The sequence below is a fragment of the Lithobates pipiens genome, unplaced genomic scaffold (assembly GCF_037356315.1).
Source record: "Lithobates pipiens isolate NorthernLeopardFrog02 unplaced genomic scaffold, aLitPip1_a1.2 Scaffold_16, whole genome shotgun sequence".
In the NCBI taxonomy this organism is placed as follows: domain Eukaryota; kingdom Metazoa; phylum Chordata; class Amphibia; order Anura; family Ranidae; genus Lithobates; species Lithobates pipiens.
The window spans coordinates 303,706,941-303,728,002 of record NW_027507748.1 but is presented as its reverse complement, the minus strand read 5'-3'; the positions used below and the strand labels follow the sequence as shown (position 1 = coordinate 303,728,002).

The 21,062-nt window shown below is 44.4% G+C and overlaps 1 protein-coding gene across 1 annotated transcript in view; it reads left to right on the top strand.

Annotated features, from left to right (window-relative positions):
- The window catches only part of PTPN22 (protein tyrosine phosphatase non-receptor type 22), a 195,492-nt gene that overhangs the window by 105,253 nt on the left and 69,177 nt on the right, over positions 1 to 21,062 (top strand). Inside the window, exons 3-5 of the mRNA XM_077481564.1 lie at positions 5,413 to 5,489; positions 16,753 to 16,848; positions 18,952 to 18,990. Coding sequence (XP_077337690.1) covers positions 5,413 to 5,489; positions 16,753 to 16,848; positions 18,952 to 18,990 — 212 coding nt within the window. The remainder of the gene's footprint in view (positions 1 to 5,412; positions 5,490 to 16,752; positions 16,849 to 18,951; positions 18,991 to 21,062) is intronic.

The window sequence follows — 21,062 nt, the reverse complement described above, 5'->3', positions numbered from 1 at the left end:
TGCCATCTTTAGGGACATGAAATCCTCGCATATTCCCCAGTCTAGTCATCCAAGCGGCCATCTACCTGGCCCTTTGTGGTTTCCCTGGCCTAGCCAATTTATCGTTGGTAGCACTGGCAGCCAGGTTCTACACAGACACTACCTGACGAATGTTCAAATCTGCAATACGGGCCATTCCCCAGGATCGATCTTTATGTCACGCCTCCTAGTCCTCCTCTCACGGACACAGGACCCTTCTTAGATCCTTAATTTAGATGCCGTGGCAATAGCAGACCTGTCAATGTCGGAAGGTTCCTTACTGCATGGATTGATGTATCGGTGTTTAAACCGTCTACGATGCCCCTGTCGCCCCTGGTAGCGACAGATGCCACAGCCTACACAGGCTTCGCGGAAATTTTTGGCCACCACTGGTTTACAGGACCATGGCATCAGGGATACTCCTCAACCCCGGTTACCTGGACTTCCTCCCTCTTCAGACTATACCCGGTCATGACAGCCTCTCGTATCTGGGGTCATGTCAGGACAGGACAGGCTGTGGCTTTCACCACCGACAACTGGGCCGAGGCTCATCTTGTTATTGAAGCCAGGTCTGGACCGATCTCGGTTGTGTCCTTCCTGCGCAGACCGCTGCAGTTAGCCCGGTGGCACCAGTTTAATGTCCATTGTATGTTCATTCCAGGCCTTCAGCAATCCCGCAGGCCAAGTTCTGCATAGTCGTTACTTGGCTCGCTACCGACTTCATTTCATCCTCCTCCTTGCAGTGTCTAAAACCCAGCAATCTGACTCCAGGATGGACGTCCATTTCTATAGAGAAGCAGGGCTTGGTATCAAGTAACCGCACTTGACTGCCTACTGTCACTCCTACCGGAACGCGTAGACTCTAGTTCCCTATTGCTTTCGTGCCAACACTTGTGTACCTGCCAGTTTCCCAAACACATGGGGTTCTTCTACACAGCCTACACCTCGTCCCCGGTCCATACCGTGGACACTCTTTAGTATTTGAGCACCCTTGGCAGCATGTTGGCGTGGGTCCCAAGTCACGTCATTGAAAGACTAAGCACTTGGGACCCTGCCTACCTCGCCCGGTACATTCCCAATCCTCGGGTGGAAATGGCACAAGCGTTCACCAAACTTGCTCAACTAATTATGCTAAAACTATTAAAACTGCACCCCTACCTGAATGTTTTGCCCCCTTATTTTGGTATACCGACCATCAGACCAGGGCACACTTCAGGTCCATTTCATGTGGTTAATCTTATGGTAGAGGCTACTTGTTCATATCCGTATCGGCCATAGGGCTTTGACCATAAGTAAGAAGGCCAGTGTGGTGGCCTGAATTTATGGGAGGAGCCCGGAGGGTATTTAACCAGCCCGCTCGCCTGTGGTCTTTGTCGGTTTCCGGTGCGCGGCACCCACCCTCCCTTCCCCTTTCCAGGGCATTTCTCAAATTCATTTCTCTTCACATATATTAATTTCTAATCTAGGGTATGCCCCCTTATTTTGGTATACCGACCATCAGACCAGGGCACACTTCAGGTCCATTTCATGTGGTTAATCTTATGGTAGAGGCTACTTGTTCATATCCGTATCGGCCATAGGGCTTTGACCATAAATATATATATATTATATACTGTATAAAGAGAGAAAAAGATGGCTTTAGATGTTGTTATCAGATCTTGTTCCTGTGCGATCCATGTGTGAGCCGGCAATTTGAGGAACTAATGACAATCAATGAATCTTTTCATCTATTTCACAATGATCATCTAAAGTAGTAGAAAATATAGAATTTTTTGTTGTTTTTAATTATTTAGAAGGATTGTAAAGTTTTTTTAAAGTATTTCTTTTTTTTATGACAAAATATTTGACAAACAGGCAAAGACTATAAAAACACATCTTTACACCCAGTAGACTAAATACAAAAAAAGAAATAGAAACACCACAACAGAGACCTTCTTTACAATCTAACAGAAAGTTTTAAAGGTAACCATGCCAGATATCTTACATTATTATTAGTATTCTCACAAATAAAGGAACAAAAGTTTTTAGTTTTTTCTACTAGCACATGAGAATCTTATCAGATTAAATCTTTCATGACCTGTCATACTATACGCGAGAAGTACAAACAGGAACAGAAGACCGGGCCACCGCCTGTAAAAGAGCTATAAGAAGGCGCGGTGGCCCGGCAGAAGAACCGAAGAGGGGGACAAGACCCCCGAAGTCGGGAGAAGAGGCCGGCGGCGAGGAAGAAAGCCGGACTCCTCCGCTAGCAAAAGAGCTACAAGAAGATAGCGGAGGAGTCCGGCGAGAAGACCCCCGAAGACGGAAGACCCCCGGAGCTGTGCAATAAAGTATTTTATCTCGTGTGTTGTGTTTTTTTGGTACTTTTATTTTACAGGTGAATGGGTAGGGGTACATTGTACCCCATACTCATTCACATAGGGTGGGGGGGCCGGTATCCGGGGGCCCCCTTATTAAAGGGGGCTCCCGGATTCCGATAAGCCCCCCGCCCGCAGACCCCGACAACCAACGGCCAGAGTTGTCGGGAAGAGGCCCTTGTCCTCATCAACATGGGGACAAGGTGCTTTGGGGTGGGGGGGCCGCGCGGCCCCCCCTTCCCCAAGGCACCCCCCATGTTGAGGGCACGCGGCCTGGTACGGCTCAGGAGGGGGGCGCTCGCTCGCCCCCCTTTCCTGGCCGGCCGGGTAGCGTGCTCGGACAAGGGTCTGTTGTGGACTTGGGGGGGACCCCCACGCCGATTTTTTTCGGCGTTGGGGTTCCCCTTTAAGTCCATACCAGGCGGCGGGGCCAGCGACGTCTCCTTCGCGGGCCCCGCCTACCTGGAGACACGCTCGAAATGAGCGGACTTTTCTATGGGCGGGAAAAGTCTGCTCATTTCAAAAGTACGGCGGACTGGCACACACACAGGCGGATTGTCCGCCGAAATGCGAGTCCGACGGACAGTATTACGGAAATTCCGAAATACTTAGTCCGCCAGACTGCACGCTGAAAAAGTCCGCTGAAGCCCACACACGAGCGGACCGTCCGCTGAAATGTGTTTCGGCGGACTAAGTAGGCCAGACAGTCCGCCCGTGTGTACGCGGCTTAAGATGTAAATTCTTTTGCGAGAGTTGCTCTCCTTTTTTTCCAGGAAGTTAAGGGAAATCTCCACAGTGGGACACAGCCAGGACAAAAAACCCAATCAAAGAGGTTATATACTTTCTCTAATTCTAAAACAAACAAAAAGTTTTGTCTTAATCTCACTTTAAAGTGAATGTAAAGGTAATTTTATTTTAAATAACAAACATGCCATACTTATCTGCCCTGTGCAAGGGCTTTGCACAGAGCAGCCTTAAGTCTCCTCTTCTCAGGTCCCTCACCAGCACTCCTGGCTTCTCCCCCATACTGAGTGCCCCCATAACAAGTCGCTTTCCCCTACCCCTGCTTCCTCCTCACTGGCTGCGATTGACAGCAGCAGGAGCCAATGGCTCCTGCTGCTGCCTCTGAGCCAGTGAGGAGAGAGAATAAAAGCAAACATGAATCCAGTTTACTTAGTGATGAGAGGACTGAGAGGACTTAATGATTGAGAGGACTCAATTATTAAGGGGGAATGTTACTCGTCTGATTTAGATGGCATACCTTCAAAGCTACATAGTCACTGGTAAAAAGGAGTGGATGGGGCAAAGATGGGGCAAAGAGGTGCCTCGAGAAAGCAATAAGGAGGATCAGCCATGGTATACCATTTATAGAAATGAAATTAGCTTTATTAATATATCATTAGTATGTTAAAACCACTGAATGTAAGACGATGACATTTAACCACTTGCCAACCGCTGCACACTGATATACATCAGCACAATGGCAGCGGTGGGCAAATGGGTGTACCTGTACGTCCCCTGTAATTTTCGAGGGTAGTGGGCGCACGTGTAGGCAGCTGTAGTGCAGGGTAGCCTAGCTGGCTGTAAGAAGAAGTGGGTTAGCAAGTGTATATACTCACTTTTCAGTCGATTTGATATGTTTATTTGTACATATGTTCAGAGTTGTCTGGCCTCTATCATTGTCTCCTGCACCCTTTTGGAGAAGCTTGCTGTCCTGATAGGACAGCAAATCTCAGGAGATTTGGTCGGTCATTTTTGGATGGATACCTTATATAAGAATACCAGCCCCGTTTAGTTCAGTTCACGTGTGTGCATAGACAGGGACAGAGAGCCGCCTTTGAGGGATAGCTCAGGGTTCCTACGGAGTTCTGTATCAGCAATCCTGGTCAAATGAAAGACTCCCCGTGACGGATAATAAAACCGGTGCCCTCGCTGTTAGGGTGGGACAAGCGTATCAGATGCCTATATCCATCTGCTGAAGAAATACTGTTGTTTCCGAGTAACGCGTGTGAATGTCAGCCTCTACAGATATGCATTGTGTGCTTAGGTTTATACTGTGTTAGTCAGTGAAAAGTACCTAAAGTGCTGATGTATACATTTACCGCTTACATCAGAAGTGACTGTGCTGTGTATCTGTACCTCCATGCTTGGTGTGAAACTACGTGCCTTACTCCTGTAAATACTCTTTCTACTACCGCCTCTCCGGTAATAAATGTTGCCTGGTTTATAAAGTCAGTATGTGTTATTCCCTCTATGAAGACACTACACTCTACAAACCCCCCCCGAGCCCACCGCGTGCAGGGTGACCGTGCCCGTGGGACCACCAGACTCGATGTCCACCGGTCTCACTGGTGATCGTGTCACGGAGCCGCAGAATGGGGAAGTGCCTATGTAAACAAGGCATTTCCCCATTCTGCCTTGTGTCATGACAGAGATCACTGCTCCCTGTCACCGGGAGCAGTGATCACTGTCATGTGATGTTGCAGTTATGATAAAAATCGCAGATCGCCGCGTGGGGCCCATAGTTCTGGCGTAATATTGTGACAGCCTTGTCAACTTTGTATGTGTGTTTTTTATTGTAGGGTATGCTGGGATATAATTCCACATTAAATGTTATTGTCTTACATTTAGTGGTTTTAAAGTACTATTGATATATTAATAAAGATAATTTAATTTCTATAATTGGTATACTGTGTCTGATCCTCCTTATTGCTTTCTCAGGGCATCACTTTGCAATGCATTGAGGTAAAAAAACCTTCTGCCTTTATAACCACTTACTTTAAGAAACATATTAGACATTTGTTGTATAGAAAAGTCAATCTACTGACACTGTAATATAGAACAGAAATGTGTGTGTATATGTATATACGTATAAATAAATAATATATATATATATATATATATATATATATATATATATATATATATATATATTTATATCTAAAAATAGAAATATATATTTATAGCTTTGTCACAATGTAACAAACCAATACATTGATGTGAACAGCTAATCCATCTCTGCCTTTTTGTATTCCAGTTGACCATAGTCGTGTGAAACTCTCTCTGATAACATCAGATGAAGATACAGATTTTATCAATGCAAATTTTATCAAGGTACACTTTCCAATATACTAGTTCTTAAAAGCAGGGCTAAAAATGCATATGTATACACTATGGGGGTTATTTACTAAAGGAAAATCCACTTTGTACTGCAAGTGCACTTGAAAGTGTACTGAAAGTGCACTTGGAAGTAAAGTCACTGTAGATCCGACAGGGACATGCAAGGAAAATAAAAAACAGCATTTTAGCTTGCACATGATTGGATGATAAAATCAGCAGAGCTTCCACTCATTTCAGATCTACCCTTTAGATTTAGAGCGACTGCACTTCCAAGTGCACTGGCAGTACAAAGTGGATTTGCCTTTCGTAAATAACCTTGGCTTAGTCACGCTATTGCAAAGCAAAACATTGATGTCAACAGATTCTATTAATTACATTTTTTTTTTCTGCAAAGTGCTGTGCTGGAAAGCAAAAGACGTGACAACACTTCCTGTGTGAAAAAACCTTTTTAAATATATAAAAATTTTTTAAGGTTTAGGTGGAGTAGGGAATGGTTAAAGTAGAAGTCTGGCCAAAACTTAACCTAAACTTAAACCCACTCCCACCTCTATTCTAAGCACTATACTAACTACTAGGGATGAGCCGAACACCCCCCGATTCGGTTCACACCAGATCTTTCGAACGGACCAAAAATTTGTGCATAATTTAGAACCCCATTAAAGTCTATGGGACTGGAACGTTCAAAATAAGAAGTGCTAATTTTAATGGCTAATATGCAAGATATTGTCCTAAAAAGGGTTTGGGGACCTGGCTCCTGCCCCAGGGGACATGGGTCAATGCCAAATTTTTTTTCTTTTAAACTGCTGTTTTTTCGGAAGCACTGATTTTAATGACGATTGGGAAAAAAAGTGAAATATTCCTTTAAATATCATGCCTGGGGGTGTCTATAGTATGCCTGTGAAGTGGCACGTGTTTCCCATGTTTAGAACAGTACCTGCACAAAATGACATTTAACGGAAAAAAAGTAATTTAAAACTGCTTGCGGTTTTAATGTAATATCTGGTTCCAGCAATACGGATGAAAATCATTGAGAAACTGTATAATTTTTTTTTTGCAGTCTGTCTTTTTTCATCTCACTTCCTGTTGTCTCCTTCCGTTTGCAAGTAGGAGACGTTTGTAAGTTGGATGTTTGAAAGTAGGGGCCTGCCCTATATGCTCTACATAAATGGGAGCCTAAGGTGTTGGTGTTGTCACATCACTGTAAGCCCTCAAAGTGACTCTTGGTGGGCACTAGAGTGCCCTGCTGTGAACTATTATATCAAGAATTGTAATTACATGCCATTGTTGAACAGTGGTAGAAAAATTGGACCTTTGGTGGTTGGGGTGCTGGTGCTGGTGCCACAACACTATAAGTCCTCACAGTTACTCTCGGTGGGAGCAGGAACGGGCCCAGCTGTGAAATATTATATCAAGAATTGTAATTACATGCCCCTGTTAAACAAGGGCTGAAAAATTGGGCCTTAGGCGCTGGTGCCACAATACTGCAACCTCTCCCAGATACTCTAGTTGGAGTGCAGGAATGAGACCTGCTGCAAACCATTGCATCAAAAATTGTATTACATGCCCCTGTTAAACAGGGACTGAAAAATTGGGCTGGTGGCTCTGGTGCTGGTGCCACGACACTGCAACCTCTCCCATATACTCTAGTTGTAGTGCAGGAATGAGCCCTGCTGCAAAGCATTGCATCAAAAATTGTATTACATGCCCCTGTTAAACAGGGGCTGAAAAATTGGGCTTATACACTGCAACCTCTACTATATACTCTAGTTGGAGTGCAGGAATGAGCCCTGCTGTAAAGCATTGCATCAAAAATTGTTTTACATGCCCCTGTTAAACAGAGGCTAAAAAATTGGGCCTTAGGCACTGGTGCTGGTGCCACGACACTGGAACCTCTCCCATATACTCTATTTGGAGTGCAAGAATAAGCCCTACTGCAAAGCATTGCATCAAAAATTGTAATTACACGCCCCTGTTAAACAGGGGCTGAAAAATTGAGCTGGTAGCATCACCCAGAACCAAAAATGTTCTTCCAAGATATCAGCGGGATCATTGAGGAGGAAGAGGATAGTCAGTCAACATAACAGGACAGTCACTCAGCATCAGCATAGGCAGTCTTGAAGGGATGTAACATTTAAAAAAAAATTATTTGATTACAGCAGCTTCAGGTGCTTGGTAGCTGGTGGTGATCCAAGACTGATTCATCTTTATGAAGGTCAGTCGATCAACCGAATCGGTGGACAGGTGCACCCTGTGATCGGATACAAAGCCACCAGCAGCACTGAAGCTGCGTTCCGAAAGAACGCTGGATGCAGGACAGGCCAGTAGCTCAATTGCATACTGTGCAAGCTCTGGCCAGTAATCCATCCTCAAGACCCAGTAAGCCAGAGGATTTTCGGTGGGAAAGGTGTCCAAGTCTGACCTTGACCCTAGGTATTCCTGCATCATGTAACTCAGATGCTGGCGATGTTTGCTGGAACTGATCATACCTTGGGTCTGAAAGCATCAATCAGACGGCCACCTTCTCCACCGCTCCTTCTGTGACTGACCGAAGCCTCAGCAACACGTTGTCCAGGACCAGGAGTTTGTAACCTCCCAGTCTCTGGGAACGCGTTGCGCAGACCTTTCTGCAAGGCTTCCAGGAGATGTCTCATTCTCTGCTCCCTCTGCGACAGCAAGATAAGGTCCGAAACCTTACCCTTGTACCGTAGATCAAGGAGAGTGGCCAGCCAGTAATGGTCCCTCTCCTTGATCCGAAGAATACGAGGATCCTTCCGCAGGCTTTGCAGGATCAGGGAGGCCATGCAGCGTAGGTCAGCTGAGGCATTCGGTCCGGAGTCCTCTGGGTCACTAAGGACAACATGATCCGCACCTACCTCCTCCCAGCCACGTACAAGTCCATCTGTTTCTTGGGACTGTAAATCATCCCTAAAAGACTGCTGCTGCTGATGCTGAGTGCCAGGCTCCACCTCCATGCTGACACAAGCCTCCTCCTCCTCGTCCTGTTCCTGTGTGATGGGTGGGACAGCAGTAACACTGTCTGGATAAAGGGGGCCTCGAGAGGCAAGGAAATCCTCCTCTTCCTGCCTCTGTTCTGCCTCAAATGCCCTGTCCATTATTCCACGAAGCGTATGCTCCAACAGGTGGACAAGAGGTATAGTGTCACTGATGCATGCACTGTCACTGCTCACCATCCTCATGGCCTCCTCAAATGGTGAAAGGACAGTGCATGCATCCCTGATCATGCCCCACTGGCATGGTGAAAAAAAAACGAGCTCCCCTGACCCTGTCCTGGTGCCATAGTTGCACAGGTACTCATTGATGGCCCTCTGCTGTGTGTGCAGCCACTGCAGCATGCCCAACGTTGAGTTCCACCTGGTGGGCATGTCACATATAAGGCGGTTCTTGGGCAGGTTCAACTCCTTTTGGAGCTCAGCCAGCCGAGCACTGGCATTAAATGATCGGCGGAAATGCACACAGACTTTCCTGGCCTGCCTCAGGACATCCTGTAAGCCCGGGTACCTGCCCAAGAACCGCTGCACCACCAGGTTAAGGACGTGAGCCACACAGGGCACATGGGTCAGTTGGGAGGGCAGAGAGGAGGTTGGTGCCATTGTCGCAAACTGCCATTCCTGGCTTAAGCTGGCGTGTCGTCAACCACCTCTCGGCCTGCCCCTGCAGAGCTGACAAAATATCTGCCCCAATGTAGCTCCTGTCCCCCAAACAAACTAGCACAAGCACGGCATGGCATCTTTTTGCCTGCATACTTGCGTAGCCCCTTGAACGCCTACGGAGCACCACTCATTCCAAGGACAGCGCACTCGAAGGGGCCATGGAGGAAGAAGAAGTGGAGGGGGTGGAGGAGAGAGGTGTGTCACAACCAGTAGTAGCATTTTGGAGGCGTGGTGGTGGAACAACCTCCGACACTACTGCACCTTGTCCTGCATCCTTCCCAGCTGCCAGAAGAGTGACCCAATGGGCTGTGAAAGATAGGTAACGCCCCTATCCATGCCTGCTGGACCATGATTCAGCGGTAATATGCACCTTACTGTTGAACGCCCTGTCCAGAGAGGCATGGACATTGCCTTCCACATGCCGGTAGAGAGCCAGAATTGCCTTCCGTAAGAAAAAGTGGCGTTTGGGGACCTGCTACTGAGGAACCGCACATTGCACAAACTCAGGGGGCCAAGTCTACCAACTGAAAAGGCAGCAGTTGAAGTGCTAGCAATTTAGCCAAGCTAGCATTCAACCACTGGGCATGTGGATGGCTGGGAGTGAACTTCTTTCGACGGTCCAGCAGCTGGGGCAGGGAAATTTGCCTGCTACAATCGGACATGGGTATACTGCTAGCAGAGTGCCCGCAAGTACTTGGCTGTGACACACTTAATTCTACACCTTCATTCCTCTCAGCGCAGGTTTCAGAGAGGATTGAAGGTCTAGTGGGGTTGGAGATCCCAGCTGATGAGGAGCAAGGAGAGGTCTGCTTTGTTCTTTGGTGTGGGTCTTTAAGGTACGCTTGCCAACGAGCTGCATGGCAGGTCAGCATATGTCTGGTCAAGCATGTGGTGCCCAAGCCGCTGATGTTTTGGCCATGCGAGATACACTTGAGACATATGTTGCAAATAGCAGTGGTACGATCTGATTCATTGGTGTCAAAAAAAGCCCACACCAAAGAACTTTTGGAATAACGCTCCTGGACAGGCGGAGATCTGCGGTGTGATTCAGTCGGTGTGCTGCCCCTAAGCTGGCCCCGGAGGGCATCCTGCCTCGTTGGTGATGTGCCTCCTCCTCCTCCTCCTCCTCCTCCTCTCTCCTATCAGGCACCCACGTGGAGTCAGTGACCTCATCATCCCCTCCCTCTTCATCACTGAAGCAAACCTGGCAGTATGCTGCAGCTGGTAGAAGATGACTGCCAGATTGCTGTCCTTCTTGAGCATCCCCTCTCTCTGCGCTCACGCTACTGCGTTCCTCTAGCTGGGTATCATCATCAGGGCCTTCAAAACGCTGGGCATCCTCCTGGAGCATGTACCCAACACTGTGCTCAAACAGTTTGGGGGACTCCTCAGGAGGACATGGTGGGTCTAGGGAAGGAGTGGCTGATGACATTGAGACGAGGGAAGAGAACGCTTTGGCAGCTGCTTTGCTAGTACCCTGAGCGTGGGTGAGAGAGGGTGAGGAGGATGAAGAGGGCTTGATCATCCACTCTACCAAGTCTTCGGCATGATGCGGCTCAACACATCCAGCTGCCGAAAATAAGGACAAACGTGTCCCATGGCCATGTGCTGATCACGATGCACCGCTTTCACGACCAGCACTGTTGTCTCTAGACACAGAGCCTGCTTGCCCTCTTTTATCGGCTCGTGCCTGTCTGCCTCTCATTGTTGGCCTTCCAGACATAGTAATGGCCTGCAGGGTGATGGGAAAACCAGCAATTGGGTAGTGTATATTGTGCTGGAGGCACACAACACCCACTGTAAATGCTGCAGATGCCTGTATTAGATAACACCAGCAATAAAGGGTAGATACAGGTGTATACTGTGCTGTGCTGGAGGCACACAATACCCACTAACTCCTGCAGATGCCTTTATTATAGAACACCAGCAATAAATGGTAGATACAGGTGTATACTGTGCTGGAGGCACACAACACCCACTAACTCCTGCAGATGCCTTTATTAATGAACACCAGCAATAAAGGGTAGATACAGGTGTATACTGTGCTGGAGGCACACAACACCCACTAACTCCTGCAGATGCCTGTATTAGAGAACACCAGCAATAAAGGGTAGATACAGGTGTATATTGTGCTGGAGGCACACAACACCCACTAACTCCTGCAAATGCCTTTATTACAGAACACCAGCAATAAAGGGTAGATACAGGTGTATACTGTGCTGTGCTGGAGGCACACAACACCCCCTAACTCCTGCAGATGCCTGTATTAGAGAACACCAGCAAAAAAGGATAGATACAGGTGTTTACTGTGCTGTGCTGGAGGCACACAACACCCACTAATTCTTGCAGATGCCTGTATTAGCGAACACCAGCAATAAAGGGTAGATACAGGTGTATATTGTGCTGGACGCATACATAACACCCACTAACTCCTGCAGATGCCTGTATTAAAGAACACCAGCAATAAAGGGTAGACACAGGTGTATATTGTGCTGGAGGCACACAACATCCACTAACTCCTGCAGATGCCTGTATTACAGAACACCAGCAATAAAGAGTAGATACAGGTGTATATATTTTGCTGGAGGCACACAACACCCATTAACTCCTGCAGATGCCTGTATTAGAGAACACCAGCAATAAACGGTTATATACAGGTGTATACTGTACTGGAGGCACACAACACCCACTAACTCCTGCAGATGCCTGTATTAGAGAACAACAGCAATAAAGGGTAGATACAGGTGTATACTGCGCTGGAGACACACAACACCCACTATACCCCCTATTTTGTAGACGCTATAACTTTTGTGCAAACCAATCAATATACGCTTATTGCAATTTTTTACCAAAGATATGTAGAAGAATACATACTGACCTCAACTGATGAACAAATTTGTTTTTTTTAAACATTTTTGGGGATATTTATTATAGCAAAAAGTAAAAAATATAGTTAGTTTTTGTCAAAATTGTCACTCTTTTTTTTGTATATACGAAAAAAATAAAAACTTACTTATTTACAAAATTTTATAACAGAAAGAAAAGAAAAACTTTTTTTTTTTTTCAAAATGTTATGTCTTTTTTTATTTGCTTATAAAAAATAAAAAATGCAGAGGTGATCAAATACCGCCATAAGAAAGCTCTATTTGTGGCAACAAAATGGTAAGAATTCAGTTTGTGTACAGTGTTGCATGATCATGCAATTGTCATTTAAACAGTGACAGCACTGAAAGCTGAAAATTAGCTTGGCCAGGAAGGGGGTGTAAGTGCCCTGTATTGAAGCAGTTAAAAGGGATGTGACATAATTGTTACTTCCTGTGAGCCATGTTTACACAGAAAAGAGCTGATTGAGCTCTGGCTTGCCTCATCATGCAAAAATAAAATAAAATGTATTTTTTATAAACGTTACATGCATTCATGTGCGTTAAAATGTGGACAGATTGCACTTTAATGCAATGCAGTGCAATGTGCATAACGTCATGGTGTAACCAAAGCACAGACAACCAAATGTTTTCTATGTGTCCTTGCAGTCACTTGCAGTGATCCGATGCAAAACACTGCTAAATGAGTCCTTAGGCACAGTGCTGCATAAATTTAGTTTAAGAAAAAAGAAAAAAGGAAAAAAGAAAAAAGGCAGGTATGTATGTCCACAAATAGGGGGTTAGTTTAATTCTACCCCTATTAAATCCTTGTGTAAGGTGTTGGCGCCGTAACCAAATAGCATATACAGAGAAAAAGGGGGGGGGGTGCAGTTCGATTAGCACGAGCTGCAAAAAGGGGTTACTTTGGGCACCAAAGATTTTTTCAAAGACTGGGTTAATTTATATCATGATTTTATCATGTGAAACAGACCACAGACAAAACATAAATGACACACACAACAAACACAAAAAAATTACGCTGGTCCGGACCTAGCTGCTGCTGGTTGCCGTTAGCATCTATAGTGAAACTATTAGACCTGGAGAAATGCTCACAATGTCGAATAGTATAGTTATCAGGCAATCAACAGGAAGTTAGAGAAGGAGACTAATTTTAGATTGCGGCTATTACTATCCGCCTGAATACCAATAATATTTGTAGCAGAATGTTCATTCAATAATTATAGATATAGATTTCTCCCATGACAGTGCGGACTTTCGGCTTGAATCTGACTCATTCACTTTATGATATAAAAGTTGTTTCCATCAAAAACAGCTATTGGTTTTCCTGAGGCCACAGCAGGCTGATATATAGCAATACATCTAAGTTATTTCACAGCTGGAATCAGTTCATTTTCACTAAATCAGTGAGTACTGCACAGTCCCAGTAAATCAACACATGACTTTGTATGGCCAAAAATATGTGTCACATACATTACCATGGCCCTCCTGGATGCTGTTGTTTGTTTCTCTGAGGAAATTAGTTTATATAATCATACGAAAGTCACTTCGCGGGCATATATTTGACTCCACCACACCGTGCTCCACGGCGTCCACAGAATGTGCACTACTCACAGGCCGACCGCATATAGATCGTTTATCGTTTTCGATGTATGTGAATTTCGGCGGCCCAAGGCAAAGAAAATGCACTGCTGTTGTTGATTCAGCGCACTTTACCCCGCTCTAGCAGACCAAGACTTACGAGGACACCGTTCATCCGTAGGGAGAAAAAAATATTGGATTTCTCATAGGCGAGAGAAACACTCCGTGTGTCAGGCTGCATCAACTGTCTCCAACCAATACAAGGTTCATCCAGCGTCTGGATGTGACGTCAGTGCCCATCAGTGCCACCTCATTGGTGCCACCTTATCAGTGCCTGTCAGTGCCGATCAGTGCCCATCAGTGCCCATCAGTGAAGGAGAAAACGTACTTATTTACAAAATTTTATAACAGAAAGAAAAGAAAAACGTTTTTTTTTTCAAAATGTTATGTCTTTTTTTATTTGCTTAGAAAAAAAGAAAAAATGCAGAGGTGATCAAATACCGCCATAAGAAAGCTCTATTTGTGGGAACAAAATTATAAGAATTCAGTTTGTGTACAGTGTTCCATGATCATGCAATTGTCATTTAAACAGTGACAGCACTGAAAGCTGAAAATTAGCTTGGCCAGGAAGGGGGTTTAAGTGCCCTGTATTGAAGCAGTTAAAAGGGATGTGACATAATTATTACTTCCTGTAAACCATGTTTACACAGAATAGAGCTGATTGAGCTCTGGCTTGCCTCATCATGCAAAAATAAATTAAAATGTATTTTTTATAAACGTTACATGCATTCATGTGCGTTAAAATGTGGACAAGTTGCACTTTAATGCAATGCAGTGCAATGTGCATAATGTCATGGTGTAACCAAAGCACAGACAACCATTGTTTTCTATGTGTCCTTGCAGTCACTTGCAGTGATCCTATGCAAAACACTGCTAAATGAGTCCTTAGGCACAGTGCTGCATAAGACAACAAATACATCATTACACATCATGTACTTCCATCCAACAGCAACTTCTCTCTCCCATACAAAAACCACACACACCTGTTAAAAAGTAGTTTATGATCAGCACAGGCACTACTGAAGCTCTTAAAATAAGTCATAGTGCACATAATGTCAAAGCATTTAAACTGTGTCATATTAAATTGAACATCTACTGCACATTTACAGGATGATTCTTTAAATATGTGCAAATATATTGTAGTAATTTTCTTTAGACAATATGAGCTTTGCCAAGGTTTTAAATATGTAAGTTCATGGTGTAACCCTTATAGTCACAATAATTAGTTTCATGTCAGTTCATAAAATCTAGGTATACATTACAAGGATTTTCGGAAATGTAATTTGCAGAATTTTACCCACTGCTGTTTGTATAAAACTGACTCAAATAGAAAAACTGCAGAAAACCCAACACATGAGTAGGAAATGGCAGCTCTGGAAGTGTTGAATAAACATAGTTACATAGTTAGCATGGTTAAATAAAGACAGCAGTCCATCCAGTTCAACCTGCGTCGGTGTGTGCTCCTGTCAAAAATAATTTCCTATATTCCCCTGTACACTGTGCTTGCTAAAATGCCCATCTAATGCCACGTACACACGACCAGACTTTCCGGCAGACTAGGTCCGACGGTCTTCCCGGCAGACTTTCGGTGGAGTTCCGTCAGACTTTCCGAATGAACGGACTTGGCTACACACAATCACACCAAAGTCCGACGGATTCGAACGTGATGACGTACGACCGGACTAGAATAAGGAAGTTCATAGCCAGTAGCCAATAGCTGCCCTAGCACCGGTTCTCGTCCGTCGGACCAGCATACAGACGAGAGAATTTCACCATAGGAACTGGGTCCGGCAAAGGTCCGATGGAGCCCACACACTATCAAATTGTCCGATTTGTTGCTTCGGAACTTTGCTGTCAAAAAGTCTGGTCATGTGTAGGTGGCATAAAAGTTTTTTTAACATGTCTGACAGTGAAAAACTCCCTACGCAGTTTAAGGTTAAATTGCTTCTCCTCCAATTTCATTGAAGGGCCCCATGTCTTTTTACACTCCCTGAGACTGAGTAGTTTATTCCCTATGCTAGAATCACCATTGAGGTATTTGTATATCATTATTGCATCTCCTCTCAAGCGTCTCTTCTCCAGTTTTTTGTTTGTAGTTGTTCCAGTTCCAACACATCCTACCTGAGGATTGATGACCAGAATTGGTAGGCATATTCCAGATGTGGCCAAACCAGGGTTTAACCCCTTGGCGCTGGTGCCTCCTTGCCCTTTAAGGGTCTCAGATGCCGGGAGGTGGGTTCATGATCATATAACCGTCATGATTGGCTGTCACGTCAGTCATATGACCGGCAAGCTCCTGATCGCAAGCAACGATCGGGAGCTTTCTGTTAGCCGCCAGTACCTGTGCTGGGAATTTGCAGGGCACACAATCTCATCACAGCTGTGTTTGCAGTGTGGTGCGCAAATATATACGGGTGCTCAGCGTCAAGGCCCACCTGTGGAGAGGCCACATATTTGTGTGCCATTGGTGCCAAGAGGTTAATAAAGTGGCAGGATTTCAGTCTTATCTCTTGAGTAAATACCCTATTTTTGCATGCTAATATTCTGCTTGCCTTGCTTGCTGCAGCTTGGCATTGCATGTAGTTGCTAAGTCTGTCATCTACTAGGACCCCCAGATCCTTTTCCATCCTGGATTCCCCCAGGAGTTATCGCCCTAGCGAGTAACTTGCATTCCTATTTTTAGCCCCCAAGTACATTACTTTACATTTCATTTGCCATGTAGTTGCCCACCACCTATTTTATCGAGGTCTTCTTGTAAACAGTTGTGCATAGTTGTCCTAGTTGTAAGCAAGGGACATTTATAGTTTTTGGAAGTTTTAAAAAATCTGATGGTTACAGATTCAAAGAAAAAAATCTATAGTTAGGTACCAATTATTTGTGTTTGGTACCTGCAGGAGCAGAGTAGCATTAAAACAACACGATGTTTTGGCAAATGCAGTTTTTCCTGTAGGGAAGATAATCTATTGCTTTATTTTGCACCTTTCTAATGCTCATGTGAACCCCATTATGTGTAATTAGATGGCAATGTGAACGTGTTTCTGTTTGTTTCTTCTTAATATATTGCAGGGTGTTTACTGTCCTCGGGCATATATAGCTACTCAAGGTCCCCTACCAAGTACCGTTGTGGACTTTTGGAGGATGATCTGGGAATACAATGTTGGGGTAAGATATTCCTTCTCATGTCATTAAAGAATATAAAGCTGGTGGAGCTTTGGTAACTTTCACACTGATCAGGTTTTGATCAGTTGTTCAGTTAAAAAAAAGGGGAAGAAAAATTTACGAGAAATGCATCCCTTTATATCATATGGAACTCCTTATAGCGGTTAGTTGCTCGCCATTGAAATGAATTGAAAACGCATCAAAAAACTGACCACTGTTTCGTGTATTTTTGTGAGCCATGTGTTTCACCGGTACATGCTGGGAAATGCAGTGGAGATGAATTAAAAATGTATCAAAAATGCAGATGCGTTTTTGATGCATTTTTGTCTATTTGAGCAGTGTGAAAGCAGCATTATGCATGCAAGCAATTAGGTTTTAGTGAACGTTAAAAAGTTTGTTTGAACAAAGCTATTCTAAATGAACTATATCCATCACTAACACGTGCAGCAACTGTCAGCCACATACAATGCGTTCTGGCGGCAGAACAGGGACTTCTTGTCCTACTTCCAGTACAAAGTCGAGTCAGGCTGAGCGTTGCTCAGCCATTCAAGGGTGTTTTTGTATTTTGAATGACAAGGCTTTATCTGATTGGCTGAGACAGGTGAATGACCTCACAATATCCCCATTTAGAGGAAGCTTTGTATTCATTTAGAAAATACAAAGTTTCCTCTGAATGGCTGAGCAGCACTCAGTCCAACTCAGTTTTGATTCAGGGGTGGTATGGGAAGTTCCCATCTCACTGTTGGAAAACGACGCTGTCAGCCACAACATGTGTTAATGAGGGAAATAGTTTGTCTCAATCAGCTTGGTCCAAACTGACTATTTAAAGTTCACACAAAACATAGTTAGGCTTTAAAAGAAGCTTATAAAAATGTGTAAGCAGTGGATATGCCATCCCAATTTGTGGGAACTAGTTAGTAGCGATGAGTAAGCCTGTTTGTAGCATTTTCCCAAAAGCCATAATTTTTGCTCATTGGGTGGGAGCTAAACATCATATATGGTAGCGTTCTTCCAATGGTAATTAAGGAAGCAGCTGGTGCCAGCTATGCCACTATGTGCTTAGCAACCAATGACTTGGAAATGCAAAATAGCTTGAAGCAGTTTGATGTAGCCTAGAAGGAGGTCAAATGCAGGCCAGAAGGTGGTAAGCTGCAGGTTAAATTCAATGAAGTCTGAAAAATCTCGGACGTGTCTCAAATTGATGACAAATGCATCCAAATGTAAACTGTTTTGCCAATAGATTCTAAACTGTTATGCCACGTACACACGATCAGAAATTTGGCCAGCAAAAGACAGACGAGAGCTTTTGGTCTGAAAATGCAATCATGTGTATGCTCCATCGGACTTTTGCTGGCCAAATTCCAGCCAGCAAAAGATTGAGAGCATGTTCTCAATCGGAAAAAGTTCTGAGCGGACATTCCGATCGTCTGTAGCAATTCCAGCGCACAAAATTCCTAGGCATGCTCGGAAACAATTCAACGCATGCTCGGATGCATTGAACTTCATTTTCTCAGCTCGTCGTAGTGTTGTACGTCACCACGTTCTTGGCGGTCGAAAGTTCAGCAAACTTTTGTGTGACCGTGTGTATGCAAGCCAAGCTTGAGCGGAATTTTGTCGGAAAAACCATCCAAGATTTTTCTGACGGAAAATCTGCTGGTATGTATATGGCATTAGACTCTTTTCAGAGGACGGTGAAAGGAGGTTTACAGGTGTTCAGGAGGTGATGCTGCTGCTTCCTGATGCCTGTCTTTTTTCTCTTTCTTTTATTGCCAAATGGCAATTTTGCATTGCAAGATTACAAGGACTTGTAAGCAAAATGTAGCCCCTTTCATTTACATGGGAGAGTTTGGCGGGCATTGCTGTCTTTGAAACTAAGCATGTAGTGTTACAATTGTTGCATTGTGATGCAAAGTATGTGTAATCTTCTGAGTGGTACCGTGTCTGCTTGAAGGTAGGTGTTTGGGGGGGGCGGGGGGGGTAGTAAAAGCACAGATCAGCCACCTGTTTTTACTGCCTCCTGGCCGTCTGTATGAAAGGAGCTTAACATTGATGCTGCAGAATATTCCTGATATTGAAATTGCGTCTTATATCATGTTTCCAATGCAGATTATTTTAATGGCCTGTATGGAGTTTGAAATGGGGAAGGTGAGTATAATATTTCTTGGAACACCTATTGTATGGAGAAACTGGTATTTTCTTTATTTCTGTCTGTATGTTGTAATGTGGTGTAAACTCCTGCTTGGTTGCACTGGGTTCCAATCTCACAAGGCACAACTTCCCTTCTAACTATTGGTTAACTGGTCCAGGGTGTGCATAATTATAATAAGGGCATTGTGGTAGGGACTGATAAGTGCCTCATATCTCTAAATTCTATTTAGTGTCTAATGTCACATCTACATGGAACACTTCTATTTCTGTATTACACACACAGTCCCTCATACTTCTCCTTTACCTGCAGTGACTCATATCTCTGTATTACATGCTGTGCTTCATTACAAACAGTGCCTCTGACTTCTGTTTCTCAAGCTGTGAATGTAGAGTTTCTTATGTTTCTGATATTGATAGTAGACCACACATATTACAAACTGACCGTGTTATCTACTATGGTTAGGCGTTGTAAGGTAAGGTGTTGATCCTGTATTAGGATGCCCAGGTAAATTATAGCTTAATTCTAGAGTCTGCGTGCAATCTTCCTTAAACTGAAAGAGGAACTGCAGTCTGCTCACATAATTTGTGATAAAAACATCTTTGCCCTTCTGAAGCTTCCCTCCAACCACTTTGTATATTATTTTATATATACCCTCCACTAAGTCTGGCTGCATCCATTTTAATTATGGGCTGCCAAATCTGCTGCCTGTTCACTTCATGGATTTACACAGACACACACAGAGGCACACCTCCAGCTCTGCAGCCCTGCACCATGGATTGGCCCTCTTATGACTCATCCCCCTCCCTTCCTGGCAAACTCTCATGATAGCGAGATAAAGAGCTGTGCATTAACCTAGGCTAATGACCAGGCAAGAAACAGGAAGCGGGCTGCATAAGGTATTTACTGGCAGAAAACAACATTTTACTCTCCAAAGTTAAAACAACAAGGGCAGAAGATTTAATAGATGGAAAGATTAAAAAGGACTGAAGGTCTTCTTTAAAGTCCACAACAGTAAACGTAGTCTGTATATGCAGTAAAGAAAGCTTGTTATACTCACTGTGGAGTTAATGCTCCACATTGTGTAAAAAGGCAGCCTAATTTTGTCTTCTCTGATCCTCCCCTTCTACTGTCCCCAATCCATCTGCTGATAGAACAGAGCTCTAGGAGGCACTGTGCACATGCTCAGTTTGGTGTGTATTGCTAGAGAGTTTTTTTTTTTTTTTTGGGAGGGTACATGTGATCAGCACAGGGTCAATCAGCACTGTCCTGACAGAGGGTCAGGGATGATACGCTATCTCATAAGACAGTCAAAGCAGAATGAAGGCTCCTCCTACAAGCTTTAGCCAGTGCTCAGGCAGACACTGATAAGGCTGCTATATACTGCTGATGAGAAAGGGTATTTAGCAGTTTGTATTTACTATAATAATGGAAAAGGGGGCACAATATGAGCCCACTTACTTGGGATTGTGTAAATATTGATAATATTAATGGTATTCCTTGTGTTAAAAGTAGGTATTAAAAAGGCACTTAAATCCAGGAACAGCAGCTAGCTAATGGGATGCTGCGGAATGTGCTGGAATCTGGGAAGCCTTTATGGGGAACTGCTGGGCTGGGAATTTCCCCCTTTTCCTGCAAGAGCACGGACTGAAGAACTGCCCGAGGGCCCCGGGCCACTAGGGGGCCCCATCAGTGTTGCCAGCCTCAGTAAAACCAGGAACAGTATGTAAAAATCAGTGTTTTTTTTACATCTGTCTCTGAAATGTCCCTTACCGACATCCTTTTAGTCTAAAAATCCAGAGATTATAGCTGCCCCACCTCTCCAGTACCTTCTCAGCTAATAGAAACCTGTCTGTGTATACTGTGTGTACATGTATGTGTATATTGTGTGATTGTATACTGTGTGGCCCCATAATCTCTGATTGCCTGGGGGCCTCATAATCTTCTATTGCCCAGGGGCCCCATGAGTTGTCAGTCCACCCTTGGCAAGAACCTACCTCAAACACCTATTCCATTTACATTCAGCTTGCCAAGTTGTTGGTAAATCAAACTGAAACATCTGCTTGAGTCC